The 26,603-nt window shown below is 40.3% G+C and overlaps 1 protein-coding gene across 2 annotated transcripts in view; it reads left to right on the top strand.

Annotated features, from left to right (window-relative positions):
- The window catches only part of taf2 (TAF2 RNA polymerase II, TATA box binding protein (TBP)-associated factor), a 114,083-nt gene that overhangs the window by 8,664 nt on the left and 78,816 nt on the right, over nt 1-26,603 (top strand). For both annotated transcript variants that reach the window (XM_067980876.1, XM_067980877.1), the window contains exons 4-8: nt 6,346-6,464; nt 8,831-8,972; nt 9,386-9,617; nt 18,095-18,279; nt 22,311-22,424. In XM_067980876.1, the coding sequence (XP_067836977.1) occupies nt 6,346-6,464; nt 8,831-8,972; nt 9,386-9,617; nt 18,095-18,279; nt 22,311-22,424 (792 nt within the window). The remainder of the gene's footprint in view (nt 1-6,345; nt 6,465-8,830; nt 8,973-9,385; nt 9,618-18,094; nt 18,280-22,310; nt 22,425-26,603) is intronic.

The following is a 26,603-nucleotide window of genomic DNA, read 5'->3' as shown; positions in this document are numbered from 1 at the left end:
TGGATGAAGGAATAGAGGGTCGTGTATCCAAGTTTTCAGATGACACTAAGTTAAGAGGTATTATAAGTTGTGTGGATGAGAGCAGGAAGTTACAAAGAGAGACTAAGTGAGTGGATACAACTATGGCAGATGGCGTTCAATGTGGGGAAGTGTGAGGTCATGCACTTTGGATCCGAGAAAGACAAATTGGAATATTTTCTTAATGGGGAGAGACTAGGAGCTAAGGGATTTAGGTATGCATGTACACAAATAACTAAAAGTTGGTGCACAGGTGCAAAAAGTAATGAAAAAGCCTCATGGAATATTGGTCTTTATAGGAACATAGGAACAGGAGTAGGCCATTCAGCCCCTTGTGCCTGCTCCACCATTTGATAAGATCATGGCTGATCTGTGATCTAGCTCCATATACCTGCCTTTGGCCCATATCGCTTAATACCTTTGGTTGCCAAAAAGCTATCTATCTCAGATTTAAATTTAGCAATTGAGCTCGTATCAATTGCCGTTTGCGGAAGAGAGTTCTAAACTTCTACCACCCTTTGTGTGCAGAAATGTTTCCTAATCTCACTCCTGAAAGGTCTGGCTCTAATTTTTAGACTGTGCCCCCTACTCGAATCCCCAACCAGCGGAAATAGTTTCTCTCTATCCACCCTATCTGTTCCCCTTAATATCTTATAAACTTCGATTAGATCACCCCTTAACCTTCGAAACTCTGGAGAATACAACCCCAATTTATGTTCTCTCCTCGTAACTTAACCCTTGAAGTCCAGGTATCATTCTGGTAAACCTACGCTGCACTCCGTCCAAGGCCAATATGTCCTTCCGAAGGTGCGGTGCCCAGAACCGCTCACAGTACTCCAGCTGTGGTCTAACCAGGGTTTTGTATAGCTGCAGCATAACTTCTGCCCTATTGTACTCTAGTCCTCTTGATATAAAGGCCAACATTCCATTAGCCTTATTGATTATTTTCTGCACCTGTTCATGACACTTCAATGATCTATGTACCTGAACCCCTAAGTCCCTTTGGACATCCACAGTTTTTAACGTTTTACCATTTGGAAAGTATCCTGTTCTATCCTTTTTTGATCCAAAGTGGATGACCTCACATTTGTCTACATTGAATTCCATTTGCCACAGTTTTGCCCATTCACCTAATCTATCAAAATCCCTTTGTAATTTTATGTTTTCATCTACACTGCTTACAATGCCACCAATCTTTGTGTCATCGGCAAACTTAGATATGAGACTTTCTGTGCCTTCATCTAAGTCGTTAATTAATATTGTGAATAATTGAGGCCCCAAGACAGATCCCTGCGCGACTCCACAAGTCACATCCTGCCAATGTGAATAATTACCCATTATCCCTACTCTCTTTCGCTCGGCCAATTTCCTAACCAAGTCCGTACTTTTCCCTCGGTTCCATGGGCTTCTAACTTAGCTAACAGTCTCTTATGTGGGACCTTATCAAATGCCTTCTGGAAGTCCATTTAAATAACATCCATTGACAATCCCCTGTCCACTACTTTAGTCACCTCTTCAAAAAATGCAGTCAGGCTTGTCAGGCACGACCTACCTTTCACAAATTCATGCTGGCTCTCTCTGATTAACTGAAAATTCTCGAGGTGTTCAGTCACCCTATCCTTAATTATAGACTCCAGCAATTTCCCCACAACATATGTTAGGCTAACTGGTCTATAATTCCCCGGTTTCCCTCTCTCTCCTTTCTTAAAAAGCAGAGTGACATGTGCAATTTTCCAATCTAGAGGGACAGTACCTGAATCTAGAGAACTTTGAAAGATTATAGTTAGGGCATCTGCAATGTGCTTACCTACTTCCTTTAAAACCCTGGGATGGAAACCATCTGGTCCTGGGGATTTGTAACTCTTTTGTGCTATTATTTTCTTCATTACTGTTGCTTTACTTAGGTTAATTTTATCGAGTCCCTGTCCCCGATTCAATATTAGTTTTCTTGGGATTTCCGGCATGCTATCCTCTTTTTCTACTGTAAATACTGACGCAAAGTAATTATTCAACATGTCCGCCATGTCCCCATTGTCAATGACAATATCCCCACTTTCAGTTTTTAAGGGGCCAACACTGCTCCTGACCACCCTCTTTTTCCTAATGTAACTATAAAAGTTCTTCGTATTGGTTTTGATATCCCTTGCAAGTTTCTTTTCATACTTTTTTTTTGTAGCTCTTATTATCTGTTTTGTGACTCTTTGTATCTTTCCCATTCGCCAGGAACTGTGCTATTTTTTGCCTTTTTGTATGCCCTTTCCTTATGTCTTATACTGTCCCTTACCTCTTTAGTTGTCCATGGCTGTTTTTTTTGGCAAGTAGAGTTCTTGCCCCTCAGGGGTATAAACCAGTTCTGTATCTCGTTAAATGTTTCTTCAAACATTTCCCACTGATCATCAGTCGTTTTACCCATTAACAGATTTGCCCAGTTTACTGTGGACAGTCTCTGCCTCATCCCATTGAAGTCGGCCTTGCCCAAGTCTAGAATCTTAGCAGCTGACTCACTTTTTTTCCCTTTCAAACACTACATTGAACTCGATCGTGTTATGATCGCTATTGGATAGATGTTCACGCACAGTTAAGCTGTTAACTAAATCTGGTTCATTACTCATTACTAAATCTAGAATGGCTTGCCCCCTTGTTGCCTCTAGGACATACTGCTGTAGAAAACTATCCCGGACACACTCAAGAAATTCACTACCTTTCTGACAGTTGCTAGTCTGCTTTCCCCAATCTATGTGAAGGTTAAAGTCCCCCATTAAGACCACTATGCCTTTCTTGCACGCTTGTCTAATCTCTGCGTTTATACAATCTAGCACTTCAGAGCTGCTGCCAGGGGTCCTATACACAACTCCCACTATAGTCTTAGATTCTTTCCTATTTCTCAATTCAACCCATAAGTTCTCTGTTGGCTGCTTACCTCTCGTTATAGCCTCCTTTATCATTGAATTGATTTCATCTCTAATCACTAAGGCTACTCCTCCCCCTCTTCCATTTTCCCTATCTCTCCTGTAGACCTTATAACCCAGTATATTTAGTTCCCAATCCTGACCATCCGGCAGCCATGTCTCAGTAATAGCTATCATGTCATACCCTCCAATTTGAATTTGAACCTGTAGTTCATTTAATTTATTCCTTATACTCCGTGCATTTGTATATAGAACTTTTCGTTGGGCCACACATCCTAGTCTGACCTTGATGCTGGGAAAATTGCCTTACGCCTTCTAGTTTTCACTTTAGCTGTAGTGTCTAAAGTACACTTTCTTTCCGCTTCTCTACGCTTTTCCCTTTCACTTGTTCTTGACAAACTGTTTGTACTATTTGTATTGTAAATTTCCCCGGGTCTTCCCCTCTCTTGCTGCTCTCAACTTTACTCCTTTCTGACTCCCCGCTAAGGTTCCCATCCCCCTGCCACTCTAGTTTAAACCTTCCCCAACAGCACTAGCAAACACCCCCGCGAGGACATTGGTCCCGGTCCTGCTCGGGTGTAACCCGTCCCGCTTGTACAGGTCCCACCTTCCCCAGAACCGGTCCCAATGTCCCAGGAATCTAAATCCCTCCCTCCTACACCATCCCTGCAGCCACGCATTCATCCTGTCTATTCTTCTGTTCCTATACTCACTAGAACATGGCACTGGTAGTAATCCTGAGATCACTACCTTTGAGGTCCTGCTTTTTAATTTATCTCCTAACTCCTTGAATTCACCTTGCAGGACCTCATCCCATTTTTTTTTTACCTATGTCGTTGGTACCGATATGGACCACGACTACTGGCTGTTCACCCTCCCCCTCCAGAATGCCCTGCAGCCATTCCGTGACATCCTTGACCCTAGCACCAGGGAGGCAACATACCATCCTGGAGTCACGTTTACGGCCACAGAAACGCCTATCTGTTCCCCTTACAATTGAATCCCCTATCACTATAGCCCTGCCACTCTTCTTCCTCCCCTCCTGTGCAACAGAGCCACCCGTGGTGCCACGAACTTGGCTCTTGCTGCTTTCCCCTGATAAGCCATCTCCCCCAACAGTATCCAAAGCAGAATATCTGTTTGAGAGGGAGATGGCCCCAGGGGACTCCTGCTGTACCTGCCTAGTCCTTTTACTCTGCCTGGCAGTCACCCATTTCCTTTCTGCCTGCGTAATCTTTACCTGTGGTGTGACCACCTCACTGAACGTGCTATCCACGATAGTCTCAGCATCGCGGGTGCTCCACAGTGAATCCACCCGCAGCTCCAGCTCCGAAATGTGGTTTGCCAGTAGCTGCAGCTGGACACACTTCCTGCACACATGGTCACCAGGGACACTGGTAGTGTCCATGACTTCCCACAAAGTGCAGGAGGAGCATATCACGGGTGCGAGCTCTGCTGCCATGACTTGCCTTAGATTTACCCTGCGTTCACCTCTCAGACTCTCCTCCGCTCTCGGTCTCCCCTTTTATACTATCCTCACCTCTCGGACTCTCTTGCCTCACCTGCGACGTCGCACAGTAGTTGCTCTTGTTGCAGGTCTGCTGCTGCTTCTATCCCCATTCTGTCTTCTGCTGTTCAGGTCCGCCGCCGCTCTGCGGAAAAAGTTAGGAAAAGCAAGGCAAAGCAGCACCTCCTTCCCCCACTTCCCCGAACTCCGACACTTACCAAACTCTGAAGTGTTCACTCTGTGTTCCGCTGCACTCTTCGGTGGGGTTGGAATTGAAAAGCGAGGAAGTGATGCTTCAACTGTACAGAACCATGATCAGATTCCATCTGGAGTACTGCTTTCAGTTTTGGGCACCAAACATCAGGAAAGGCCTTAGAAGGGGTACAATGCAGATTCTCCAGAATGATACCAGGCGTAAAGGGTTAAATTATGACAGTGGTTTGCATAAACTTCGCTTGTATTCCTTTTGAGTATCGAAGGTTGACTGGTTTTTAAAATGTTAAATGCATTTGATAGGTTACATACAGAGAAACCAATTCCTCTGATGGGGGAATCGAGAACATGGGGACACAATCTCAAAATTAGAGCTAGGCCATTTGGGAGCAAAATCAGGAAGCAGGTTTTCATGCAAAAAGGTTAGTGGTTTTCTGGAACTTGTTCCTCCAAAAGGCAGTGGTTGCTGGGTTATTTGAAATTTTCAACACCTGAGATTTTTGTTAGGTAAGCATATCGGCGATATGGAACAAAGGCGAGTAAATAGAGTGGAGGTACAGATCAACCATGATCTAACAGAATGGTGGAACAGGCTTGAGGGGCTGAATGGCCTACTCCTGTTCCCATGCTAAGGACCTATTAGATACAAAATGTGGACCTGACCAAATGACTTGTAAGTGACAAAGCCATGAATGAGTTGTAATGCTGTTTGTGACCCTGATTTTTTTTTTAATGCTGTAAATAAATAGGAGCAAATACCAATTGTGCATTTCACCTTCCAAAATCAACAAAACATGATTAAAAATGAGATGTCACTTTTATCTGCAGCAAACACATCACCTAGTGGAGTCATCCTAAAGCAATGAAAAAATAATTATTGGGACAGTCGCAATTTTGGCCCTCGCTGTCTTCTGTTGGTCTTTGAGCAAAATTACATATTGGTAGTCAGGGTTGCTGGGGTAGAGATGCAAAAAGAGCAGCTGTAGTATCAATGAGCATGAGAAGAAACATCAACTTTTATTTCGAGAGAAATGTCCTGAGGTTGACTCTGTCTTAAAGTGGTGGACTAATGGACACCAAACAGGAATGTGAAAGCATGGTCAAAAAGATATTTGATTGGCTGAAATGAGGAATTATCTGTTAAATTACTACTTGTTCTATGGCTTAGACTGAAATGTGACCCCTCTGAAAGACATGAAATGATGGACATGCACTAGATGCAAAACTTTTAATTATACAGATAAATTGATATATAAAATATATCCATTTCCACATCATTTGAAGCCTAAACATAAAGAATAAAATAAATATTTACTCAAATTTCCTGATTTTGAAGTCATATTATTGCTTCTCAGATTAGGGAAGTGATCCTGATTATGTAATAATTGTCTTGGCCTGCATTCGATGATATAACACACATGGTTACTTTTGGCATCTTTGCACCCGATACTGTTGTTGTTCTCAACTGGATTTGTATAACTTTTTTGTGTGACAAAACAATTTTGCTGTAAATCTGAAGAAACAATCAAGACACCCAGGCCTCGGATGTTTAACCTGTTTTAAAATTTAGAGTGTGGACATACATTCTCATAGGCCCTATCTCCATTCTTTTTGCATTGCTTTGCCTGATTAACTTATGGCATTGTAGCTTATTGAAATATGAAGTTTATCCATTTTCTTTTCTCCCTTACGTTCTAGGCGAAATCTTAATTATTTTTCCAATGCCTATGCAGCAGCAGTCAGCGCAGTTGATCCAGACACAGGAAATGGAGAGCTGTGTATTAAGGTTCCATCTGAACTATGGAAACATGTTGATGGTAAGTATAATTGGTCACTGCAGAGTATAAACTTTCAGGTTACAGTAGCCTAATGTTTGTGGTACTGGATTAGCAACTTGGAGATTGTGAGTTCAAATCCCACCATGGTAAAGTTATGAAATTGAATTCCAGAAATCTGTTAATTTGTGGGCTGGAACCAAATAAAATGACCCTAAAACCTGCAGAATTATTACAAAAACTCACCTCATCGGAGAAGGAACCTGTCATTCCTACCCGGTCTGGCCTACTTGTGACTCCAATCCCAAACTACGTGATTGACTCCTAAGTCTGTCAGGGCAACCAGGGATGGGCCATATATACTGCCTTGCCAATGTCACCCACCTCTCAAGAACAAATAATTTTTAGGTTATTTTAGATAGAAGTGTTCATTTTTCTGCATGTAGGGCATGAATGGTTGCCCAAAATGGTTAGCCCAGGGATAATTTTGAATAAAAAAAACTTTGAAGTTTTAGAACTGCAGAATGGAGATGTTGTGTTATTCTGGTACACAACAGTGTTGGAGGATTTTTCCCCCATGTTTCCATTGCTCACTTGGGATCAGCAGGAATATATGACTCTAAATTAGTGAAGCAAAAAATGGCATAAATGTATTGAATAATTGTGAAGCAAATAGTGAAAGAAAATGCAGTGGGGTTAAGAGTCCCTTCTCCCTCAACCTCCCCATCCCCACAAAAAAATGAGGCTTGATGTCAACTTGGCTTATTTGGTGGCACATTCTCATTTGAGTCAGAAACTTCTGGCTTCAAATCCACTCGAAGACTTAAGCACATAATCTTGGTTGACAACTCAATGCAATACTGAGTGAGTGCTGCATTGTCGGACGTGCCGACTTTCAGATGTTGTTAAACTGACTATTCAGGTGCACATAAAATAAATCGTGGCACTATTCTTCCAGTGTCCTGTTCAGCATTTATCCCTCAAACAACACTACCAAAAACAGATTAACTAGACATTTATCTAACGTGGAACCATGTTGCATGCAAATTGGTTGTAGCATTTGCCTATATAATTACAGTGGATGCACTTCAAAAGTAATTCGGTTATGTAGTGCTGTGGGATGACATGGCAATGTGAAGGGCACTTGGGGACATTCTGGGGATGTGAAAGGAGTTACATAAGTGCAAGTTTTTTCTTTTATAACCCCTGATTCTCCTTCTGTGCTGTTGCCAAACCACAATCACTCACCCCGATGGTTCTGAGCCCAAAGATCTTTTCTCTGTTGCTGTCAAACCCCAAGACTCATCCCTCCCCTCCCCCCAGCTATGCTGCAAAACCCAAGGCTCTCCTCTTCCCCATCCCCTCTACCAGTGCTGCAAACCTCCAGACACCAAAATCACTACTGCAATACTGCCAAATCTCGACACCCCAACTTATACTGTTAAATTCTAAGATGTCCATCAGTGCTGCAAAACCTTAGGATCCTCAGATGTCCACCAGAGTGCTGCCAAGCAGGAGGACCTCCACCCAAGTTTTACCAAACCCCAGGTCTGCCCCCACCCTATGCTGCTAAACACAATGCCCCCTACCTCTTCACAGGCTGCTAAATGTCAGGTTTTTACCTCTATTTTAACTTTGAATTTACCCTATGTTTACTTAACAGCAGTTAACATTTTCTGTCCTTAAAGGGGCACAGTTTCACTGGAAACGGAAGAATATATAGTACATTACATGGTATAATGCTCCTGTCATTTAAAAAAATGGCATTTTCACCTGACTTACTGTGAGTAATGCCACAGGAGATTCACTAATATATTCAAAATGGCATGTTTAGTATGCATTTCCTTTCCATCACTTTTCACACTGCAAATTTCTGTGTCACACTTCTTTAAAAAAAGAACCACCAAAGGCAATCATTTGGAATGACAACGTCCCACAGCAATTTAAAACATCTTAATTGTCATAGGTGGCAGTGTCTGTTAGCCCTGATTGACCATACCATCAACCTTAAATAAAAGCCAGGGTTTTGACCTGGTAAGTACTATGAGAAAGAAAGTTAGTAATTTCCTGCTAGTTTTTTTTTAAACTAGATTGTCTGGCCTCTTCCTCAAGGAAAGAAATCAAGACAGCTGTCAATCTAGAGAAACTTCCAATAGTAATTGCCCTCTGATATCAGATGTTGACTGCTCAGATCACTTTCCCACATGGAGTGTCTAAGTTGTGGTGTAAAAGTGATGGGTCAGGTTAGCAGCCCAATATCATAAGTGTGCACTATACTCCAAACTTTCAAACAACTCCACAGGAGATCAGTTAGTGTATTATGTAAAAGTTTGCTGTTAATTATAGTGGTAGTTTGCAATACACAATACCTTAGAAATGTACTGTCTTTTTCTGGTTGCCATTATTAGAGATGAAAGTCTTGAAGGTGTATATAGAATTTTCCTTGGACCAGCCAAAGGGAGGGCTTCATTTTGTCGTGCCGAATTTGGAAGGCAGCATGGCTGAGCGAGGTGCACATGTCTTCTCCTTTGGATATGAAAACTCTACAAGGTGAGTAGCTAAACGTCTTAGAGTAAATCCTTTTAATACTTTTACACAAACAAAATTCCTTATACATGCATTTTTTTGCTTGTGTAATTAATACTAAAATGTACATTAAATAGTTATAATTCAGTAAATTACAACAAGTAATGATTATAGTTGCTTGCAGCACAGTGGGGCTGAGTTTTACCATGCAATGCTGGAACAGGCTCGAGTCACGCTCCACTCAGTTCATGTTCTGAGCTACATTGAGTGGTAGCGGTATTGAGTGGAGGCTATTGTTACACCTCCTTGGGAAAGAGAGAAAATTGCAGGTGAAACACAGATTTGTGTGTTGAGTAAGTTCAATCTTTTAGCCACTTGGAGCACAGCAGGATCTGCAAGAGTTTTGACTGCATATGCCTTTTTTTACTTTGTCGTAGATTTTGGTTTCCCTGTGTTGACTCTTACTCTGAACTTTGCACATGGAAATTGGAGTTCACGGTTGATGCTGCCATGGTGGCAGTTTCCAATGGAGATTTGGTGGAATCTGTTTATACCCATGACATGAGAAAAAAAACTTTTCACTACATGTTGACTATCCCAACAGCAGCGCCAAACATTTCACTTGCTGTTGGCCCCTTTGAAATTCTGGTTGATCCTTATATGCATGAGGTAAGTCGAACTAAACCATATTTGGTCTGAACTGTTTGTTAGGAATAAAAATCTTGAAGATCTCAATTTTCTATGTTTATAGCACAGAGATCACTTGCATATTGACTTTTTATTGCTAAATATTTTAGATATTTCCATAATCTGGAAATTGCATGGATGGTTTAAGTTTTGCTATGTACCATGTATAAAGTGAATATCAGTGTTGACATTATAGTGAACTTTTTGGAAGTGCATTCATTAAGCTGCAGTAGCAGCAAATATCTGGTTCTACCCCTAAAAGTTACTGACAAGATAAACGTGAATATATTCAACATAGTCACAAGAAGAGGAAATATCTTACAAGAAGGAAGGTAAAAAGATAGTTTATATTTAACTACTTTCCCCAGAGTGGTGAATTTATGGAATTGACTGCAAAGGCAAGCAGTGGGGCTGATCAATTGTATCAGCAAAATGAGATAGTTGGATAAGTACTTGGTGAAAAATTTGGTAGAGGTTTGAGGTATGGGATATGATATTTTATGACTATTTGGACCAGCCTGGCAGGTTGCTATGATGTTTTCTGTCCTGCATTTTACTCCTAATGTCATTATTTTAAGCCCTATCCTGATTTTTCTTTTTATGAAAGGGGTGTGGACAAGCTACATCTTTTTAAAGCCGAGCAACTTTTTTTGACAATCAGAGACGCAGTGAATGTTTGTGCTGATGGTGCTGGCTGACTGTCAATGCTGAGGAGTACAACATATTTTATTTGGGCCATTCAGTCACATCATTAAGTAACTCCCAGGTCAGGTGTACAAGCTAGATATAGTGCAAAGCTCCCTGTACTTTGCCTCAACCTCCAACCGAGAAGAATACCTCTTGATGCATTAGTGTGCCCTCTGCCTCCCCATTTCCATTCCTTGTGGCTTCTGAGTAGAGTTGCCAATTCATTCAAGCGTAGGCACTTTTGTGCTGTGGACCCGTACACCCTGGAAATGGACTGAAGCTTACATATAGGACATGCAGCCCCGTGTGTGTGTGTGTGAGAGAAAGATGGGAGCCTTTGACTTAAGTTTGGCTAGATTCAAAACCATATTATATAACAAATTATGCCCATTATATAATATGTAAGTTTTTTGTGCTGAGCTTGAAAAATTCCGTAGTTCAGTATGTTTGAAGAAGAGTGAATTTTTTTTGTAAAAAAGAAATGTAATGAATGACAGTAAATGTGGGGATCCAGTTCATTATTCTTTCTGGGTTTGTGGTACACAGCTTATGTAGTTATGTAGAGAAAAACTATAGCTATTGAAAAATTTAGCTTTTGGGTTTTTCTTCAGATTGACGTATTAAAAATGATTTTAAATGTCTGATTTCTCCAACCCCCCCCCAAAAGTATTGGACTTGCTTTTCTTGAAGAATTTTAATCATTTCCTTCATCTTATAATTTAATTAAGCTCAGTAGGAAGTTTTATGTTCTGATTTTATTGTTCCATCTTTTCATTTGTTCAATATGCATCTGCAGAGGAATAATTTTCAATTACAATGGAAGTGCCTCTAACCTAATTCTAGACCATGACTCTTGTTGAGGAACAAGTCTTTTTAGTCCTTGTGTTGAGCTGTTCTGCAATAATATTTCAGCTGAAGATTGTTGAAGCGTATTTATTGAGATCATCATTAAATAATTGCAACACTGTTTGTTACAATATTATACTGCAACAATACCCTCCATTCCTCCTTATTTTCTCTCCTACTTTACTCCATTTGGAAGACGTTAGCTCCTTTCCGAGGTATGGTTCCATGGGTGATGTGCACCACTGGTACCTCACCCAAATGGCCATTCTCAGTGTCTGAGCCTGGACAGTGAGTGTTGGTGGGTTAGATAACCATGGGAAGCATTGCAGCCAAGTCCAATCTTATCCTTCCCTGGTGTCCATATATGTGCAGAACTAATTAGATTTAGATGAAAAGCAGAAATCTTGGTTGATTTCTTGCCTAATCCAGGCTACTGGGGGCAATTGTAGAACCCTTACTGCTGCCCCAGCTGAGAGCACCTAACACCACAAATTGGGGGTCAAACCATGGACTGTCCTGGTTTGTGTGGCTCAGCTACTCACTGCTTTAACCAGCAGGGACATAAATTTAGGCTTAGTACTAGAAACAGAGAGAGGATGCATTACAACAAGTGGCTATTGGAACCAAGCCAATCATAACATTTAAGAGGGACATTTAAATCCATCACAACATGTAAAATGTAATAGTAAAGGATTTGAAGAAAAAGCAGAGAAATAGGACTAGAGTCGATATCTCTGATGTGGAGTCTGCACAGGCACTCTAGACTGAATGTCCAGCAATGTGCTGAAATTTCAGAAGATTTTTTTTGTTGTTGGAATGCAGTTAGCTTTCCATATGGAATCTGTGGGTAAGATGCAATAATTAGATTAGTGTGGAGTAGGCTTTCTTTGTCATAAATTCTTGTCAACATATCATGCCCTGAAGGCCCTGCAGATCATGAGACCAGAGGATAATGTGCATTGGTGTGACAATGTGTTGCACCAAAGAGTGGTAGGAGATCGCTTTGTCCCCATATTGCTCCACACAGCAAGCTAGTAATTCCAATGATACCATCAGAAAAATTAGCACATGAAGACAAGTTTCTTCCACAGCAAAAGAAGGGGCAGAATCTCGTTTGCTGTTACTCATGCCCTAGACTTTGGTTATCGGTTGATGTAGTCAGATGCCTGGGAGTAGCTCACCTGGTTTTTCTCAGCCAAGGAGTTAGGTCGGTATGCTAAGAGGAGGATAACCTAAAAGGGAGAAATATGGAATTTGCTCCATGTAATTTGGTGATCTAATACAGTAGTTGGGATTATTTTAATGAAACTTAGTCATAGAATACCTTCAAGGTAATAAAATGTTCCAAAGTGCTTCATACCGGTGAGAACAGATGCCGAGCAGTGAATGGAGAAGAGTTAGAGAATGTGACCAAGATATGGGCAAGGTAGGTTTTCAGAGGCTTTTGAAAGAGGTGGCAAACTGGAGAGGTCATGGAAGAGTGTTCCATAGCTTTCGGCCAAGACAGCCTCTGCTCTGCAACCAGAAGTGGAAGAGAGATGCAAATGAGGTTTGGGGTGGGGGGGTGGGATAAAGACTGAAGAAAGGGATGAGAGTGAAGTCCAGGTAATCAGTTGTGTAAACGGTTATATAAATACTTCAAGTTTGGAAAAAAAATAGGAAATAATAAAATAACTGATCAAAATACAAATGTAAGGAATCTTACAACGCCAGGTTATAGTCCAACAGTTTTATTTGAAAATCACAAGCTTTCGGAGATTATCTCCTTCGTCAGGTGACGAAGGAGATAATCTCCGAAAGCTTGTGATTTTCAAATAAAATTGTTGGACTATAACCTGGTGTTGTAAGATTCCTTACATTTGTCCACCCCAGTCCATTACCGGCATCTCCACATCAAAATACAACAGAAGTGATTTAAAAAAAAACAAGGAATATTATAAGTTAAAACATGTTAAAAATATCAGGGCATAAAGGCAGGACAGGGTCAATTGTCAAATTAAAAGTTCTGTACACTAATGCACATAGCATAAGATGTAAAACAAGTGAATTGGAAGTGCAAATTCAGCTAAAGGGCTGTGATGCAGTGGCCATCACTGAGACCTGGCTACAAGCTGGGCATGGCTGGGAGATAAATATTCAAGGTTATTAGGCCTTTAGAAAGGAGTGGGAAATTGGAAGAGGAGGAGTAGCAATATTGATGAGGGACACTATCACAGCATTAGAAAGAGAGGATATCAGTAAAGGTGAGCAGGCAGTAAGCTTTGGGTGGAATTGAGGAATAGACAGGATGCAAGACTTTGGGAGTTGTTCATAGACCTCCAGATAGCAGTGATAAAGTAGCGGGATACATAAACATGGACATCAGAGAAGCTTGTTGGAAAAACACAGTAGCTATGATGGGAGACTTCAATTTTCACATAGATTGGAAGAAGCAGAACAGCTGGAGTCCCAAAGGCAGTGAATTTCATGTGTATTCGGGACAGTTTTCTGGAACAATATGCTCTTGAACCAACAAGAGAACAGGCTATGTTAGATTTAATAATGAGTAATGAGCCTGAATTCGTCAATCGAATGGTAAGGGAGCACCTAACTAATTGTGACCATAATATAGGATTCGATATGAGGTTTGAAAGGGACAAAGGTGGGTCACAAAGCACAAGGTTTTAAATTTAGGTAAGGCTGACTTTGGAGGGACGAGTCAGAAATTGATCACAATAGACTTGGCAGAACTACTAACTGATAAAACTACAGATGAACAGTGGGAGGTGTTCAAAAAAGTATTTGGTACAATACAAGACCCCTAAAGGCCCCAAAGGGATACATACCCCGAAAGGCCAAGAGTTTTACAGGTGTAATTAAACGACCTTGCTCAACAAGGGAAGTGAGAGATAGTATAAAACTAAAAGAAAGGGCAAAGAAAGGGCTTATACAAGGGCAAAGAACAGTTTAGATGCCGCGGACTGGGAAAAATACAAAGAACAGCAAAGAGATACAAAGAAAGTGGTAAGAACCGCAAAAAGGGAGTACAAGATAAAGCTTGCGAGGGCTATCGAGGACAACACTAAAGGTTTTTACAAATGTATTAAAAGAAAGATGGTGGCTAAGAGTAATGTGGGCCCTTTAATGACACAGACACAGGAAATATTGTAATTCAAAATCAGAAAATGGCAGACTTATTACATAGCTACTTTGTATTGGTCTTCACAGAAGAGGGTGAGGTTAAATTATCAGAGATGCAAGGAAAACTAAAAATAAATCAAGGGGAGGAACCAACTAGATTCAATACAAGTAAAAACATGGTAATGGAGAAACTAATATTGTTAAAGATAGACAAATCTCCAGAACCTGATGGTTTCCACCCCAGGGTATTAAAAGAAGTAGGTAAGGAAATTGTTGATGCGTTAGTCATGATCGTCCAAAACTCTTGTCGATTCAGGAATTGTCCCCTTTCGTTGGAAAATTGCCATTGTCACTCTACTATTTAAGAAGGGTAAGAGAGATGAACTAGGAAATTACAGGCCTACTAGACTAACGTCAGTTATGGGAAGTCACTAGAATATGCTTTAAGGGACAAAGTGACTGGGCATTTGGACAAATATGAGCTGATCAGAGAGAGCCAGCATGGATTTGTAAAGGGTAAGTCATATCAAATGAACCTAGTTGAATTTTTTGAGGAGGTAACTAATGTGGTAGATAAGGGAGTGTCTATGGATGTTATTTATATGGACTTCCAGAAGGCATTCGATAAGGTGCCACATAAGAGACTGTTAACAAAAATGAGAGCACATGGAATTGGAGGCAACCTATTGACGTGGGTAGGGAGATGGGAGACAGAGAGTAGGGATAATGGTAAGTCCTCAAATTGGCAGGATGTGACTAGTGGTGTCCTCCAGAGATCTGTACTGGGGCCACAGTTTTTCACTATATTTACAACTGGCTTAGATGAAGAAATAGAGAGCCGTATATCTAAGTTTGCTGATGACACTAAGGTGGAACAGTAAATAGTGTAGATAGGGACATTGATAGATTAAGTGAGTGGGCAAAACTGTGGCAGATGGAGTTCAATGGGGGAAAGTGTGAGGTCATCCACTTTGGACCGAAGAAAGATAAATCAGAGTATTTTCTAAATGGCGAGAAGCTAGGAAGTGTGGAGGAGCAGAGAGATTTAGGGGTCCAAGGACACAAATCACGAAAAGCTAGTGGACAGGTACAAAAAATAATTTAAAAAGCTAATGGAATGTTTGTCTCAACAGGGCTGGAATACAAAGGGGTGGAAGTTATGTTACAGTTGTACAGAGCTCTGGTTAGACCCCATCTGGAGGACTGCACTCAGTTTTGGGTACTGCACCTCAGGAAGGATATATTGGCCGTGGAGGGGTTGCAGTGCAGATTCACCAGAATGATACCGGGGCTAAAAGGATTAAATTATGAGGACAGATTGCATAGTCTAGGCTTGTATTCCCTTGAATATAGAAGATTAAGGGGTGATCTAATTGAAGTGTTCAAGATGATTAAAGAATTTGATAGGGTAAATAGAGAGAAACTATTTGCTCTGGTGGGAGAGTCGAGAACAAGGGGGCATAACCTTAAAATTAGAGCTAGGCTGTTTAGGGATGATGTCAGAAAACACTTCTTCTCACAGGGTAGTGGAAGTCTGAAACTCTTGCCCCCAAAAAGCTCTTAAGGCTACTTCATTTAAAAATTTCAAAAATGCGATTGATTTTTTGTTCGGTAAGGGTATTAAGGATTTCGGAACCAAGGTGTGTAGATGGAGTTAAGATATAGATCAGCCATGATCTAATTGAATGGTGGAACAGGCTTGTGGGGCTGAATGGCCTACTCCTGTTCCTATGTGTGTACTGGCATGTGAAGGAGGCTGCAGAGGTAGGGAGATGCAAGGTCATTGAGGGATTTGTAGATCAGGAGATGATGGACCATGTAGATTTGTATTTTAAATTAGATACACCTACAATGTACTATTTCATGTTCCCCATGAACACCTACAAATGACACTAATAAAGGACTGCGTTTGTGCAATAAGCTCCCAAAAGCCATGCTATTAAATGTTTACCATATGGCATTAAAATAAATTACTGCAGATAGACGTACTCTGAAGTCTAAACATCAAAAACAAAAATGCAACTATAATGGTAAGAAAGAAAAATAAACTATTAGTATTAACATTTCCATCTTTGTTAGCAACACTTCTGAATTATAGTATCACCATCTTCGTGAAACATGAACTTTATCTGCATGACTGCAGAAGTTTGGGTTTGGTGATATGGGTGGTCATGGCTATTCTAATAGTGGCCATGATGTGTAATGGTTGCATGATAAGCGATAATGGCTATCTTGTGAGTTTGTATGATGCCATTTGTTTTTAATGGAAAGAAATAATTACCAGCGAGGTATTGCTGTGTAATCTAAGATTTTTCTTAATAGATAGAAAAAATATAAACTAAAAGATGGGAGTGCATTACATGTTAAGTACTCCTTGTACAGTAATGTCTTCCTTCTGTTTTACGTCATCTGATCATAAGTGCAGCAGCATAAGATACTTTGCTACTTAACATGAAAGAATGAGATCCCTTATAGTAGCTTTGTGAAGATTTATTTTATGAATTTTTACCTAATTTACACATTAGTGAAAATAATTGTTAGTTTCATATGTATGAACTAATTGTTACTATAATATTGAACACCATCTTTGGACTGATTCATATTTGGTGGAAACCTTAATGCCATTACCAGTGTTAATCTCCTGCTCAAGGATAACAAATTTGAATTTTAAGGAAAACATTGCAGTGGTGATAGTCTATGGAACAATTAGGCTGTTGCATGAAAGCACAGTGTGCTAATTTTGTTTATTGGTGTTGCTTATATAACCCTAATATTTGAGTTTGTGTATAACTATTGCTGTTGATGTCCCTTGCCTGTTAGAAAAATTGTGAATTGGATGGGTTCATAAATCGTTAACTACCATTGTTGTTTTAGTTTGTTTATTCAATACTTTAAATTTTGTCATTCATCGTTTTTAAACTGGATTATACTTTCATTTCAATGTTAACAAAAATGTTAATTTTAATCTAATAAAATCTAAGTGATGATTGGTGCAATATTTCATGGAGCTTTTGATATTTTAACCACACTCTTAGATCAGAATTTATTGATTGTAATGCCCATGTTATAGAAAATGTGTGTGTTCCTACTAAAAGTGAATTGGTTACTTGCTGAGAAATTATTGGCTTTACATATAGACCAATAAAGGAGTGTGTTCTCCATTTTGAAAATTGTAGCTGGTAATTTGAAAGTGCTATCATTAAATAATACACACGGGGGCAGCAACAAGCAATTGGTATGGACAGTTTAGATTGAAATATGGAGGATTAGAAAGAAACTGAACACCTCAAACATTTTAACTGGAATTTAGACAGTGCATGCTGTATGATTATCTTGCTTCAGAATATATTACCTTTCTAATAAAGACAGTAATTTCTCATGCAACTGTTTCGTTTAAAATGACACTTTCACACTCACTGTATTCTGCACCAGAATAGAACATTTCTTCTTTTAAGGTACAGTACTTCAAAGTAACTATAAATTAAGAAATGTTCTATGTAGTGGAATTTTACTTTAGAACATTTTTTTAGCAATCTACATGAAATTATGTTTTTAATATGAAAGAAAAGTGATTCATATTTTGATTGCTTGAAAAGTAATTTTTGTTGTCAGGTTGTGGCTAAGCGCAATAAATGTTGCAGTTTGCCTTTGACAAAAATTGTGAATCAGGCTGAATTCCTTGCAATGGAAGTTGCATATGGGGGGAAAACTAAATATAGTATTTCTTATTTTGGCCAAATTTAAAAATGTATTTTTATTTAAGTGAGAACATATCTGTTTCACATTTTGATGTCATGCCTTTCCAGGTGACACATTTCTGCTTACCCCAACTGTTGCCACTCCTCAAACACACCACATCCTTTCTTCATGAGATTTTTGAGTTTTATGAAGAGATTCTGACCTGCCGATACCCCTATGCCTATTATAAAACTGTATTTGTTGATGAAGCCTATGTAGAAGTAGCTTCGTATGCATCCATGAGTATTTTAAGGTGAGTATATTGGGAAAATCTTTTATTTTGGAGGAGGTGCTGATTGGATAGTAGACATTCCCCATCGTGAGGGCTGCTTCGTGAGAGTTTTTCAGGCTGCTTTCAAACATTGGTTAGCTGCCTGTTCAGGTGGAATTGGCAGAGGCTTATAAGCAGAGTGCTTGCCTGCTTTTGACTGGGTTACGATGCATGGTCCTGGGAAGACTGAAAAGTTGAAAGGAGAAAATATTTTAAAAACTACTGTATGACAGTTAAGGAAGCAGTTTGGAATTTTAAATGGCGCGCAGAACTCATCTGGTGCTTTTGTTGAAGTGAAACTGAGCCATTTGGCACTGGAGTATTCCGGGTTCAATCCACAGTTTGTGCTGAATTAGCTGATCTTTTGATGATGCAGGAGCACTACCGTTAGACTCAGCATTCCATGGCTAAATCATTAGATTGAAAATTGGAAACCCATTAGAAGGTGAGGGACATCAGAATGTGACCAGGTTTTTCCTGATGATCACACATGTCAACGGATAGTGAGTAGGAGTAGGAACCCTGGCCATTTTTCCTCTGCTTTGCCTACCCGAGGGATACTGAAACCATTGTAGTGCCCGACCACTCTCTGGACTGCGATCAGCTAACTCGACACCTATTAAGGTTTGAACCTGTGACTTTTTTTCTGAAGGCTCAGTACAACAGTATAGAATGTACAATGAATTGAGCCATCAGGGTAAGTCTGCTTGTAAAACTTTCAGTTAAACTTCAATGAGTTAAGTCTGAGGTTAGATTCCTGCCCCTTTTGAATGGAGTGAAGCACCGCAAGAAATATTCTACCACCCTTTAGCAGCAATTAATGTTCTCAAGTTTCTTAAAGTAGAAGATTACATTCAAGCCATCTAATTAAATGTGCAATGATGAACAATATAGTAATATTGTGGTCTGTCTAAGGGTGTTTCCATCCCAAGATGATACTGAAGTCATGGCTAGTGTTTTCAAACTAAAGAAGCTTCATATTTGCACATTAGAACCTAGTTTTTAAAAAAAAAATATTTCCAGATCTTTATTTTAACCTTCCACTTTAAGCAATAAATGACTGAACTTACAACTTTTAGGTACTTTACTGAATTTTAACACTTACAATTATGCAACATTTTTATTTCTCTGTTTAAACAAAAATTTGGACTATTATGCTAATTCATAGAATCATAAAATGATACAGCACAGAAGGATGCCATTCAGCCCATCATGCCTGTGCTTACTCGTGGAAAGAGCTATCCAATTAGTCCAACTCCCCTATTCTTTCCCCATAGCCCTGCAAATTTTTCCCCTTCCAAGTATTTATCCAACCCTTTTGAAAGTTATTACTGAATCTGCTTCTTCCACCCTTTCAGGCAGTGCATTCCAGATTATAACAACTTGCTGCATAAGTGTCGCCTCTGGTTCTTTTGCCAATTACCTTAAATCTGTGTCCTCTGGTTACTGACCCTTCTGCCACTGGAAACAGTTTCTCCTTATTTACTCTATCAAAACCCTTCATGATTTTGAACACCTCTATCAAATCTCCCCTTAACCTTCTCTGCTCTAACTTCTTTAGTCTCTCCATGTAACTGAAATCTTTCATCCCTAATACCATTCTAGTAAATCTCTTCTGCACTCTCTCTAAGTCCTTGACATCTTTCCTAAAGTGTGGTGCCCAGAATTGGCCACAATACTCCAGCTGGGGCCGAACCAGTGTTTTACAAAGGTTTAGTATAACTTTCCATGCTTTTGTACTCTATCTATACCTCTGTTTATAAAGCCAAGGATTCTGTGTGCCTTTTTAACAGCCTTCTCAACTTGTCCTTCCATCTTCAAAGACTTGTGTATGTATATCCCCAGGTGTCTCTGTTCCTGCACCCAAATAAAATTGTACCACTTAGTTTATATTGCCTTTCCTCACTCCTCCTACCAAAATAAATCACTTGACACTTTTCTTTGTTAAATTTCATCTGCCATGTGTCTGCCCATTTCACCAGTCTGTCTTATGTCCTCTTGAAGTCTGTTACTATCCTCTTCACTATTTACTACATTTGAGTTTCGTGTCATCTGCTAACTTTGAAATTATGTCCTATATACCCAAGTCCAGGTCATTAATATATATCAAAAAGAGCAGTGATCCCAACATTAACCCCTAAGCATATCACTGCACACTTCCCTCCAGTCTGTAAAACAATCGTTCACCATTATCTGCTTTCTGTCCCTTAGCCAAATTCGTATCCACGCAGTCACTGCCCCTTTGATCCCGCTTCAATTTTACTTTTACTTTTCAGTTTCAATTTTACTAACAAGTCTATTATGTGGGACTTCATCAAACTCTCTCCGTTACATCATCAAAGAACTCATCAAGTTAGTGAAACACGATATGCCTTTTACAAATCCATGCTGGCTTTCATTTATTGACCCATATTTTTCCAAGTGCCAATTAACTTTGACCCATTCATTTGATAGCACTGGGGACAGATACGTCTAGGTCAGATATAGCATAGCAAGATGCAGAGTTGAGCCCTGTCTCGATGATATCAATCTCAGAATTTTCCTCGCCAACCATCATAACAATAACTTTGGGTCCATTTCCACCAGGAACTGGATTTAGACTGCATGCTTGTTTCAAGGGGGAGCCTTATGACTGCAGATTATTTTGAGCTTGGTACGAGCCTAAACAATAGAAATTAAAAGGTGGACCTCTAATTTATTGCACCATCCAGTCTCTAGTGTTTATCTTGATTTAAAGAAAGTGAGTTCACTTCTAAATTATCTTTTTTTTATTTAATTGTAGTTTTTTGTCTCAATTTTTCCCCATCAATTTTCTCCCCTCTATTTGTCTCTTGAACCTAAGAGGGACTGTTCCATGGGCACTTGTAGCCTCTTGTTACCTCACCCAAGTGGTCACTATTCACACGTACACAGATCCTGACTTCAATTGATGTCCACAGCAGTGGTCACTGGAAAGCAATATGAACGATGAAGTTTAAACCAATTTCCCTTAACCCTTTCATCTGATGCAGAAGAGAGATGTAATGGCCCAACTGTTGACATGGCTGAGATCAGCAAATTCAGCAGAAAATGGGATAGACCAGGGGCTTTCATGGTCTGTATGGCTTAGTTACTCCCGTACCTTATGATAACCTCATTGAGCCATTGGGGGAGCCAAATACTTGAAGGTCAGTTAAGTCATAGGATGTGGGTTTATGTGGTAGGCTCCTGACCTTGTATTGAGTAGCAAATTGAGCCACAAATTGATGCCATGTTAGGCCCTTCCACATAGGGAAAACCAGCATAAATTTAAATAGGGTGTTCTTGCAAAGATCCTAGTGGTCAGTTCTGGAAGAGCATTTGCAGTGGTCTGGGAGAAGATTGTTTTGTTTTGCTTGACTTCTTCACTAGCGAATGATGCATGGCATAGGGAAAGTGTAAAGAAGACAGAAAAATTGAGATTAATTAGATATAAGAGCAAAAAAAGATAATTGAAATGTAATTGGCTAATGACATTACTGCATAGGGAAACATCGAATAAATACTGTTAGTGTTGTTTCATCTGTCGCTCGTAAAAAGATGATATTGACAGCAGATCAGAATTCCTGTACTGAATTGATAGTTGGTGAAATATTGTTCCCAGATTTTAAGCTCTTTAAAAATATTTTGTGCTCATTGCCAGTTCTTTTAGTTGTTTGTAGTCTTTTATAGTCGAACAGTCCCAATGCGTTTGTTCTTAACTTTAAGATATAGTTGACTAATGGAATATTTCTTTCAAAACACTGAATTTGGAAACAGCTAAACAACTGCCAATTGTTATGTGATTACTGTGCAGTGGGAGTTTAAAGAGTGAATATGAAAGGGCTGGCAAGCTTCAAGTTTCCAGTGATACCATCAGTTGACGAAATACAGAGTCAGCCTTGTTAACATTTGAACTGAATTTCTGTCACCTTTAGACCACAGTATTTGTTTTGACTAAATAAAATGTCTTGCTTGCCTGAGACCTTAGCCCTATTTTCTCATCTTTCATTTAGCACAAACCTCCTGCACAGTGCCATGATTATAGATCAGACGCCACTTACCAGACGATGTTTAGCGCAAGCTTTGGCTCAGCAGTTCTTTGGCTGTTTCATTTCCAGAATGTCTTGGTGAGTATATAAAATGGTATAGCCAAGGACATGCACCGTAATAAATTTACCACATTGATAGTTTTGTATAGACTACTCCAGGACTATGAAAACTTCACAACGTATATAAAAAATTACAATGAACGGACTATCTGAATGCCAGCTTGATTCAGTTAATAGCACTCTCGCCTTGGAGACAGAATGTTGTGGGTTCAAGCCCCACGAGAAACATAAGTACATAATTTAGGTGACACTTCAGCGCAGTACCAAGGGAATGCTACATTGCTGGAGGGATATTAAATTGAGGCCCCGTTTGCCTGATCAAATGGATGTAAAAGACCCCATTGCACTTTTCAAAGAAGCTCTGGGAGTTCTTCTGTTGCCCCAGCCAAAATTTATCCTTCAACCAACACCACCAACAATAGATGAACTGGTCAATCATCTTGTTTGCTGATTATTGGACTTTGCTGCATGCAAATTGGCAGTCATGTTTGCCCACAACAACAGTGATTATAACTTAAAAATAATTGGTTGATTAGCATTTTGGACATCTTGAGATTGTGAAAAGCACTATATAAATGCAAGTTAATTAAATGTTAGATTGAGATTTGAATCCACAACATTTGAAAGTAGTAATCAAGTATTTAATAAATGCACTAAGTTCTACTGTGTTCTGGGTGAAATTATTTATTTTGCACAATAAGAACGAACTCCTGGTGCCTCATGCAACCTATTTTTTAAAAAAACCTGTAAAGACAGTTATCTTTTAATAAAGGATATCCAAAAACTAACTTAGGCATATCTGTAGAGGACATGGAGCATGCAACTGTGGAATATAGAAAGTTCAGAGGGGAAATGAAAAAGGAAATAAGAGGGCAAAGAGAGAGTATGAGAATCGACTGGCAGCAAACATAAAAGGGAATCCAAAAGTCTTCTATAGGCATGTAAACGGATAGTAACAGGATGGGTGGGGCCGATCAGGGACCAAAAAGATCTACACATGGAGGCAGAGGGCATGACCGAGGTACTAAATGAGTACTTTGCATCTGGCTTTATCAAGGAAGAAGATGCTGCCAGTGTCTCAGTAAAGGAAGATGTGGTTGAGATACTGGATGGGCTGAAAATTGATAAAGAAGAGGTACTAGAAAGGTTAGCTGTACATAAAGTAGATAAGTCACTTGGTCTGGATGGGATGTATCCTATGTTGCTGAGAGAAGTAAGGGTGGAAATTGCAGAGGTACTGGCCATAATCTTCCAAACATCCTTAGATACGGGGGTTGTGCCAGATGACTGGAGAATTGCAAATGTTACACCCTTGTTCAAAAAAGGGTGTAAGGATAAACCCAGCAACTACAGGCCAGTCAGATTAACCTCGGTGGTGGAGAAACTTTTAGAAACGATAATCCGGGACAGAATTAGCAGTCACTTGGACAAGTGTGGATTGATTAGGGAAAGCCAGCATGGATTTGTTATGGGCAAATCGTGTTTAACTAACTTGATAGAGTTTTTTGATGAGGTAACAGAGAGGGTAGATGAGGGCAATGCAGTTGATGTGGTGTTATATGGACTTTCAAAAGGCGTTTGATAAAGCGCTGCATAATAGGCTTGTCATCGAGATTGAAGCCGATGGAATAAAGGGGCAATAGTAGCATGGATATAAAATTCGCTAAGTATCAAGAAACCAGAGTAGTGGTGAACAGTTGTTTTTCGGACTGGAGGGAGGTGTACAATGGTGTTCCCTGGGGTTGGTACTAGGACCACTGCTTTTCTTGATGTATATTAATGACTTGGACTTGTGTGTACAGGGCACAATTTCTAAATTTGCAGATGACACAAAACTTGGAAGTGTGGCGAACAGTGAGGAGGATAGTGATAGACTTCAAGAGGATATAGATATGCTGGTGAAATGGTTGGACACGTGGCAGATGAAATTTAACGCATATAAATGCGAAATGATACATTTCGGTAGGAAGAATGAGGAGCGGCAATATAAACTAGAGGGCACAATTCTAAGAGGGGTACAGGAACAGAGAGATTTTGGGGTATATGTGCACAAATCGTTGAAGGTGGCAGGCCAGGTTGAGGAAGCGTTTTTTGAAAAAAAAAGCATACATGATCCTGGGCTTTACAAATAGAGGCATAGAGTACTAAAGCAAGGAAGTCATGATGAACCTTTATAAAACACCGGTTGGACCACAACTAGAGTGTTGTGCCCAGTTCAGGGCACTGTGCTTTAGGAAAGATGTGAAGGCCTTAGAGAGGGTGCGGAAAAGATTTACTAGAATGATTCCAGGGATGAGGGACTTCAGTTACGTGGATCGATTGGAGAAGCTGGGATTGTTCTCCTTGGAACAGAAGATTGAGAGGAGATTTGATAGAGGTATTTAAAATCACGAAGGGTCTAGACAGAATAGATAGAAAGAAACTGTTCCCGTTGGCGAAAGGGTTAGGAACTAGAGGGAATAGATTTAAGGTGAGTGGCAAAAGAACCAAAGGTGACATGAGGAAAATCTTTTTACGCAGCAAATGGTTTTGATCTGGAATGCGCTGCCTTAAAGGGTGGTGGAGGCAGATTCAATCACTGCCTTCAAAAGGGAATTGGATAAGTACTTGAAAGGAAAATATTTGCAGAACTACGGGGATAGGGCGGGGGTGTGGGACTAGCTGGATTGCTCTTGTATAGAGCCGGCACGGACTCAATGGGCTGAATGGCCGCCTTCCGTGCTGTAACCTTTGTGATTCTAATGTTTAGTTTATTCTGTAGGCAGGAATGACTTGAAGTTAGAAATGTATTCATCAATCAACGTGTGCTTCCCTGTTCACTTTTTAAAAAATTGTTTATGCAATTGATCTGAGAATAATATTTGTCTTTTTTATTTTTCACCTCTCACTTAACATTTTCTTGGAAATCTCCAAAACTGGGATTAAGTCTTTGCAAGTCAGATACTGCTGTGCATGTACAGAATGTTTCCCATAACCTCTCTTCCCCCAATATTTTGTGTTTTCTTTTCCTATTCCGATTTCGCCCACCACCCCTGGCAAAGAAGATGGCCTGCAGACCCACTTCCAGGCAACTGCCAGAAGTACTCTATAGCAGCGTGAGAGTGACTCAAATATTGTTCCCTGTGGGAAGTACCAAATATGCCATGTCTCAACTTCACACCTCCCCATAGCAGTAATTTAAAATTAAGAACTTGCCACGTGTGACTCACAGAAGTACACTTGCATCCTGGTGGTATGCATGTTTGTTTGATTATGCTGCTGTGTCTCCCCTGCAAGTACTGAATTTTTACATGGTTACCCATTGATCTTTGTCCAGAACTAGGCAGAATGCTGATTTCCTCTACTTTTTTTATTCGTTCATGGGATGTGAGTGTCATTGGCAAAGCAAGCATTTATTGCCCATCCCTAATTGCCGTCGAGAAGTTGGTGGTGAGCCGCCTTCTTGAACCGCTGCAGTCCGTATGGTGAAGGTTCTCCCACAGTACTGTTAGGTAGGGAGTTCGAGGATTTTGACCCAACGACGATGAAGGAACGGCGATCTATTTCCAAGTCGGGATGGTGTGTAACTTGGAGGGGAACGTGCAGTTGGTATTGTTCCCACATGGCTGCTGCCCTTGTCCTTCTAGGTGGTAGAGGTCCCAGGTTTGGGAGGTGCTGTTGAAGAAGCCTTGGTGAGTTGCTGCGGTGCATCCAATGGATAGTACACACTGCAGCCACTGTGCGCCGGTGGTGAAGGGAGTGAATGTCTAGGGTGGTGGATGGGGTGCCAATCAAACGGGCTGCTTTATCCTGGATGGTATCGAGCTTCTTGAGTGTTGTTGGAGCTGCACTCATCCAGACAAGTGGAGAGTATTCCATCACACTCCTGACATGTGCCTTGTAGATGGTGGAAAGGCTTTGGGGAGTCAGGAGGTGAGTCACGTGTCGCAGAATACCCAGCCTCTGACCTGTTCTTGTAGCCACAGTATTTATGTGGCTGGTCCAATTAAGTTTCTGGTCAATGGTGACCCCCAGGATGTTGATGGTGGGGGATTTGGCGATGGTAATGCCGTTGAATGTCAATGGGTGGTGGTTGGACTCTCTCTTGTTGGAGATGGTCATTGTCTGGCGCAAATGTTACTTGCCACTTATCAGTCCAAGCCTGGATGTTGTCCAGGCCTTGCTGCATGTGGGCATGGACTACTTCATTATCTGAGG

The sequence above is a fragment of the Heptranchias perlo genome, chromosome 3, assembly GCF_035084215.1.
Source record: "Heptranchias perlo isolate sHepPer1 chromosome 3, sHepPer1.hap1, whole genome shotgun sequence".
NCBI classification, from domain to species: Eukaryota; Metazoa; Chordata; class Chondrichthyes; order Hexanchiformes; family Hexanchidae; genus Heptranchias; species Heptranchias perlo.
The sequence above is the reverse complement of the archived record's forward strand: the minus strand, read 5'-3'. Positions and strand labels throughout refer to the sequence as shown.